Source organism: Tachysurus vachellii, chromosome 5, assembly GCF_030014155.1.
Source record: "Tachysurus vachellii isolate PV-2020 chromosome 5, HZAU_Pvac_v1, whole genome shotgun sequence".
Classification (NCBI taxonomy): Eukaryota; Metazoa; Chordata; class Actinopteri; order Siluriformes; family Bagridae; genus Tachysurus; species Tachysurus vachellii.
The window spans coordinates 29,825,371-29,832,870 of record NC_083464.1 but is presented as its reverse complement, the minus strand read 5'-3'; the positions used below and the strand labels follow the sequence as shown (position 1 = coordinate 29,832,870).

Here is a 7,500-nt window from a genome sequence, read left to right as displayed (position 1 = left end):
ATTATTATTATTATTATTATTATTATTATTATTATTATTATTATTTCTAGCTAATGTATACCCAGTTTTTCGACTTTCAATTTCTCTCCAAACACATTTAAGCTGGAAAAAATAACGACATAAAAAATGAAAGGTCACAGATGTGGACTGTAAGATATTAACCTATTCACTGTAGAGTAACATTAGGGGCGTGTCCTCCTGCGTAATCACGTGTTTGGCTGTTTGAAGCTAACACTCTGCTTAGCAGTTAGCCTACAGCTTAGCTTCTTATGTGTATTCCTGTGTAACTTTTAGAAGGCAAGTGATGGTGCTGTTACACTAAGCTTCATGAACATACTAAATACTCTTTTAAAACATTTGTTACCTCACAAATAAGATGTGAAGAAAATAGGGATGCCACAATGAAACCTTATATTCATTATTTTTGTTTGGAACATGGAGGATGGGGGTGGCTTTTACACACTTCTTGTTTCACAGAGGCAGGGCTGTCAAGTGTCACACATTGAGAGTGACAGTCACTCATGTCGGACTTTTGTCACTCTCTCCCTCCACACATCGTATTTCTCACGCAGAAAAACTTTTTGACTATTTATCATATATTTAATAAGCCGCAGCACCCAAAATGTATCTGTCCGCACCGCTGTCTCTATGGAACCGGGCAGGAATCAAGCGTGTCTCCCCTGGAGCTCTTAGTTGATCCTGACACTTATCAGCCAATCAAAAAAAGAGGCTACACAAGAGCCAATCAGAAAAATAGCACTATCTGGATAAGATTTAACGCAACAACCAATGAAAAAAAAAACATTCATTAGCGAGGGTATTTTCGATGGTCGGTTTGAACAAACACGAAACAGCTTGTCACTGGACGGGACATTGTCCTCAATCATGACCCTAAAAATGTCTGGGCTTGAGCAGAACTGTTTTATATGGGAGCAACATTACAAATGATAAAGGAGTCCAAAAAGACAACAAACACTTAAACAACACCAGTCATAATCTCTCTCTCTCTCTCTCTCTCTCTCTCTCTCTCTCTCTCTCACACACACACACACACACACACACACACAAATTAATAAATGGAAACTAAACAAAATGCGATCAGTGATCCTTACCAAACAACAACTCCCCCATTATTGTTTTTTTTTCTTTGCTTTTTTTTTTCTTGGGCTGTCACGCTTGCCTGTCTTCAAAACATGAGAACCCTGCAGAGGTTTAAATAAAAGGTGAGAAAGGGTCAAATTTAAGAAAGAAAGAAAAAAAAAAGAGAAAAAACATTTGGTGAACTTCGTAAATCTGCCAGAGGGATAGGAACATGGCTGCACATTTAATAATAAGAAAAACAGCTGGTCCGGACAGCTGAGTCACTGGCTATTTTCAAGCGGCGGTTGAAGACCTACTTATTCAGGAAACACTTCAACTAGCACTTCTTTCCTTATCTTTTGAATTTTAAAAAAAAAACAAAAAAAACACCCTTTGACACTTTTTCATTGTAACTTTGAACAAATGTTTTAAACTCATGGTATCTTAAGTATGTAACTTAGTGAGCCAGCATTAATGTATTCAATGTTAGAGATTTAAGCACTTATGTACGTCGCTCTGGATAAGGGCGTCTGCCAAATGCTGTAAATGTAAATGTAAATGTAAAAAGAGGAAAGAGTATTTTAAGAGGAAGTATGTTTTGACTTTATGCAAACTGAAGAGAAGCAAAAAAATGATTTTGAACGCACCAGAAGAAACACTTTTTCTTTAACAGTTCATTGTACTTTTTGAAATGCTGCTGGAACATCGAACGGAACCTGGTTGTGCGAGCAACAGAGCTCTCCCAAAATAGATTTCAAGGTCAGTTTAGTGTGAAAAGAAAAAGGATGGATATATGGATAAGATCCTAATCTCTAGTTAAATCTGAAGTCAAGGGGAAAAAGTCTGTCTGCTTCTGCAAAGGAGTTACAACTGGTTGAATCTTCAAGCAGAAATATTATCCTGAACAAAATCACACAATATACAGCATCATCTGTGTGTTCTGACTAATCCCTATAATAATAATAATAATAATAATAATAATAATAATAATAATAATAATTATAATAATAATAATAATAATAATAATAATAATAATAATAATGGGGGCACGGTGGCTTAGTGGTTAGCACGTTCGCCTCACACCTCCAGGGTTGGGGGTTCGATTCCTGCCTCCGCCTTGTGTGTGTGGAGTTTGCATGTTCTCCCCGTGCCTCGGGGGTTTCCTCCCGGTACTCCGGTTTCCTCCCCCGGTCCAAAGACATGCATGGTAGGTTGATTGGCATCTCTGGAAAATTGTCCGTAGTGTGTGGTTGCGTGAGTGAATGAGAGTGTGTGTGCCCTGCGATGGGTTGGCACTCCGTCCAGGGTGTATCCTGCCTTGATGCCCGATGACGCCGGAGATAGGCACAGGCTCCCCATGACCCGAGGTAGTTCGGATAAGCGGTAGAAAATGAATGAATGAATGAATGAATGAATAATAATGTATGAATGAAAGGCACATGAGCATCACTTCAATGCATTAAAATTAAAGACTAAAGAGATTTTCAGCGGTTTATTCAGTCAGGTCAAGTAAATGCATTCACAGCCTTTTCATAAGTCTCTTAAACAGTTTTTTTGGTCCAATGGCTTTTAAGATGCCCATCACTGAATATCAAACTCAAGTAAACCTCAAGGTGATGATTTTTGTATTGCATCAAGACAATAGGCCAATGAAAAACTTTGAATAAGTTTTAGCTTTATGTGGCTGGTGTATTTCATTATTATAATTATTACTATAATTATAATAATAATAATAATAATAATTATTATTATTATTATTATTATTATTATTATTATTGCAGGATTGTAAAAAGATTAGTTACTTCCCCAACTCATGCTCAAACTGCCTTGCACGATACAGCAAACATATTAAAGTAGTGTATTTTAAAACATCAAGTCCTCATCTTTCAATCCCTGACTCTCTCCTCGAGCGCCCTTAGCTCTGCCTCTAGCTGCTTGGGCAGGTCAGCTCCCACCTGCTGCGTGAAGTAGGCTTTTATCTCTTGGGCTTCTTTTTGCCAGAAAGGTTTAGGAACGTCAAAGAGTGCCTCCATATTGACTTTTTCGCCAAGGCCTTGTGTGTTGATGGCGCCCTCCTTAGGTAACCATCCTATGATGCTTTTTCTGGCCGCCTCGTCTTCGCTGGTGCGTCCGCAGCGTCGGAAGATCCACTCGAGCACTCGGGAGTTCTCACCGAACCCAGGCCACAGGAAGGACTTGGTCTGCGGATCTTTCCGAAACCAGTTGACGTGGAAGATCTTGGGGAGCTGCGTGGGTCCTTTCCTCGTCTCCATGCTCAGCCAGTGGCTCAGGTAGTCACCAAAGTTGTAGCCAAAAAACGGACGCATAGCGAAAGGATCGTGCATGACCACTTTACCTGTGACACACAAGATACAGTTTGGTACAGTTCATTTCTAGTTAGACAGCAGTGCTGTGTAAAAGGCTGGATTCTGATTGGCCAGAAACTAGAGATACCTTTATGTTCTGCAGCTGCTGTAGATTCTGATCTCATGGCAGCACCAACAAACACTCCATGTTGCCAGTTGAATGATTCGTACACAAGCGGCACTCCTGTGAAAATGAACAGATAGATGTTATCACAGGTAAGAAAAACAAAACGAAAAAAAAAACGTAAACTTCTATCACCTTCTGGTCTCCGGCCACCAAAGATGATGGCATCTATTGGTACTCCTTCGTCACTCTCCCACATGGGGTCCATGATGGGACACTGGGACGCAGGGGTGCAGAACCTCGAGTTTGGGTGCGCACAGGGTTTTGAATCACCTGTAAAGTATTGCCTGTTTTACTTGTGTGACGAATAAGTTTATATTAATAATAATGAGAATAAAAATAATTTATAATATTACCAGGATTCCATAAATTTCCATGCCAGTCATTCAGAGTGATGGAAGGCGCCGGCAGGTCAAGACCCTCCCACCAAACACCGCCGTCACTCGTCTCACCCACATTTGTGAATATCGTGTTCTTCGAAATAGTTTCCATGGCATGAGGATTGGTTTTCATAGACGTACCAGGAGCCACGCCAAAGAAACCGTTTTCTGGGTTGATGGCTCTGAGTTTACCTGCGAAATAACATCTGTTCTCAGTGGCAGGAGGTGTGTTTACAAAACACAAGCGAAATGGATAAGGAGCTCGGACGTTCCGAGACACTTCTCACCCTGACTGTCGAACTTCATCCAGGCGATATCGTCTCCTACACACTCAACCTTCCAACCTGGAAGTGTCGGCTTCATCATAGCCAAGTTGGTTTTGCCGCAAGCGCTTGGGAAAGCTGCCGCAATGTATCGCTTCACACCCTGAGGATTTGTGATTCCTAGAATCTAAAAAGAGAAATGTAGAAAGAGAAAAAAAAAAACTTCTCAGAAACAAACAAGCTTCCATTTCAGTCAGTAAGACACGGCAGATCTACGCGTTTTTACTCACCAGCATGTGTTCAGCTAGCCAGCCTTCATCTTTGGCAATGCGAGAAGCAATACGAAGTGCAAAACACTTCTTTCCCAGAAGGGAATTCCCGCCATATCCACTCCCGAAAGATAGGATCTGCCTGCTATCTGGGAGATGTGAAATCAGCACCTTGTCTGGATTGCAAGGCCACTGATTTATCAACGGAGCTGAGAACCCACAAGGAGGAAAAAAACAAGAATCTATTAGCCAGGTTTTGAGAAATAGATTTAAAATGTAGGTTTTTTTAATCGTGTAGTTGAGACCAACGTTGAGAAAAGTTTACCACAAAAAAAGCAACAGTGTCTGTTGGTTTATGTTGTAAATTCATTCATTCATTTTCTACCGCTTATCCGAACTACCTCGGGTCACAGGGAGCCTGTGCCTATCTCAGGCGTCATCGGGCATCAAGGCAGGATACACCCTGGATGGAGTGCCAACCCATCGCAGGGCACACACACACACACACACACACACTCTCATTCACTCACGCAATCACACACTACGGACAATTTTCCAGAGATGCCAATCAACCTACCATGCATGTCTTTGTACCGGGGGAGGAAACCCCCGAGGCACGGGGAGAACATGCAAACCCCACACACACAAGGTGGATGTGGGAATCGAACCCCCAACTCTGGAGTTGTGAGGCGAACGTGCTAACCACTAAGCCACCGTGCCCCCCTTATGTTGTAAATTAATTTTTAAATCAAATCTTGAACAAATGCTTATTTTGTAAATACAAGGTTACACAAAGAGAAAGACCAGTGAATCGAGAAGCGATGCAGTAACGAAAGCTTGATACCTTTAAGTGGTAGAGGTCGACCTAACGAGTGCTGGCAGCGAACAAATTCCGCCCCCTCTGACAGTTTCTCCAGGACCGGCGAGCCCATGCGGGTCATTATTCCCATGCTGGCCACCACATACGGAGAATCCGTTAACTGAACGCCAAATTTTGCTAGAGAGGAGTTCACCGGACCCATGCTGAATGGGATCACGTACATCGTCCGACCTGGAGTAAGATAAGGACAAAGAGAAGACGTGGTTGGGTTTATTGCCTAATATAAGCACACCGTTCATTACTGAACAATGAATTCTGAAAAAAAACTACATTCATGAGGTTCCTAGTGTTAAAGCAATACATAAAACCAAAACAAAATGGTCGCTGTTTGGAGAATTACTCAGGGGGACCTGCCTGACATGCTGCCAGGGAATCGTTCTGCTCTGGCTTTCTGGAAGTCGCTCTCGCTCATCCAGCTGCCGAGCTGACTCTTCACGCCGTTGCTGGGAATGGGAACTGTGTCTCTCTGGTGCTTAGTAACGATCACCGTCTTGCTCTCCACGCGAGCCACATCTTTGGGGTCTGTACGAGCCAGCCAGCTGTGACACAGTGACACGGCAGGTTTATGAATCATGACTAAGTAATTTGTTCGTTCATCGATTCAGGTGTTTACTCTATAATGCATTCCTGCAATTTAAGAAACAGGTTTATAGCTGATGGAACGTTAGCGATGACAGGAACTCGTTCGTCGTCAGACATTTCATGATGTTAATAATTTGTCATTGACACAAAGTTCACCTGCACCTGCTTAAATATGTTCCGGTTATTAAAATCACCTGTATGCTTTCATCACTCACCAGTTCTCATACTTGGGCAATTTTTTCACCATTCCTTCTTTTTCCAAGCCAGCCAAAATGTCCGCCGTCTCCTCGGCCATGCCGGTCACCAAGTGCACTCGAGAGGGTTTGCATTCTGCCACGGCGTCCGACACGAACTCCGCCACGGCTTTGGGGAGAGAAGGGATGCTGGCCAGAGAGCGGACCCCGAATGCGGCACCCAAAACATCCCACCTGAGGATACGGACACAAATATGTCACGTTAACTGCTTCATGCAACCCAGGACTGTTCCAGTGTCACATGATGTAGACCACTGACATGCTGAGAGATGAAAGTGCAGTTACATGGGCTGTGTTAATATGAAGTCAATAGAATGAATTTAAAAACACAATATTATTTATCAGGGTTCAAACAACGTTCTATCGCAAGGAATTCATGGCAAGCGATCCAGACGAAGACAACACACAGTACAGACTGACTGGAAAACACAGATACTGTATATAAAAGTTAAACTACAGTCTCTAATGCAGACATGCACACACACACACACACACACACACACACACACACACACGCATGCATGCATGCACACACACGTTTATGTAGATGAGAGGAATGAGCGTCACAGAGGAACTTTAAAGCTCTCGCTCTCTCACACAAACACAGGCAAAGAACTGAGCTTTAAACATCACTTGGCTCAGTTCCAAGAACATTTCTTACCCAACATCTAGAACTATGTTGCTTAACTGCTGCGCAAAACGCACACACAAGTCCATGACCCATCGCACAGGAGAGGCTGACACAGAGGGAGGGAGGGAGGGAAAGAAAGAAAGAAAGAAAGAAAGAAAGAAAGAAAGAAAGAAAGAAAAGACTGGGAAAGTTCATTTAGGCAACCAAACAAATGCAGTAGTAAGAGATAGATGTGATATATGGAGGGGAAAAAATTAAAGTAATGATAGTACAAAAAAGTTGTAATACATTTTTTAATAATACACAGATTTCAATGGAATTAAGAAAGTGAGAGAGACAGAAGGAAAGAACGTAGAGTTTGTCGTTCTGCACTCTGAGCTCCACAAACATACAAAAAATAATCCTCAATGAGTCTTGTGTCAATTTTCTCTAACTTATTTGAGTGATTAAAGGGGTTGTAAAACACGTTTTTTCGAAGGCTTGATTGTGTTTGTGGGGTGCACTGTAACATGCTTCGTTTTTTAAAAAATTGCATTATTTTTCATTTATTTTACCTTTATTCTACACTGCTCTGTCCCTCCTTGTAAAACGGTCTGATGGTTTGGGTTCTATGAAAGCAAGTCCCTCAAAAATAGCAATGGGCTTAGATTGGTTAGCTGGCCCAGTGTGTT

At 42.0% G+C, this 7,500-nt stretch overlaps 1 protein-coding gene across 1 annotated transcript in view; it reads right to left on the bottom strand.

The window, feature by feature from the left end:
* Positions 1-2,557: 2,557 nt before the first annotated feature.
* Positions 2,558-7,500, bottom strand: part of pck2 (phosphoenolpyruvate carboxykinase 2 (mitochondrial)) — an 8,054-nt gene continuing 3,111 nt past the window's right edge. Inside the window, exons 2-10 of the mRNA XM_060871031.1 lie at positions 6,160-6,372; positions 5,717-5,901; positions 5,327-5,533; positions 4,504-4,691; positions 4,238-4,400; positions 3,927-4,142; positions 3,706-3,843; positions 3,535-3,630; positions 2,558-3,436 (exon numbers count right to left, since the gene is read on the bottom strand). Coding sequence (XP_060727014.1) covers positions 2,967-3,436; positions 3,535-3,630; positions 3,706-3,843; positions 3,927-4,142; positions 4,238-4,400; positions 4,504-4,691; positions 5,327-5,533; positions 5,717-5,901; positions 6,160-6,372 — 1,876 coding nt within the window. The 3' untranslated portion in view covers positions 2,558-2,966. The remainder of the gene's footprint in view (positions 3,437-3,534; positions 3,631-3,705; positions 3,844-3,926; positions 4,143-4,237; positions 4,401-4,503; positions 4,692-5,326; positions 5,534-5,716; positions 5,902-6,159; positions 6,373-7,500) is intronic.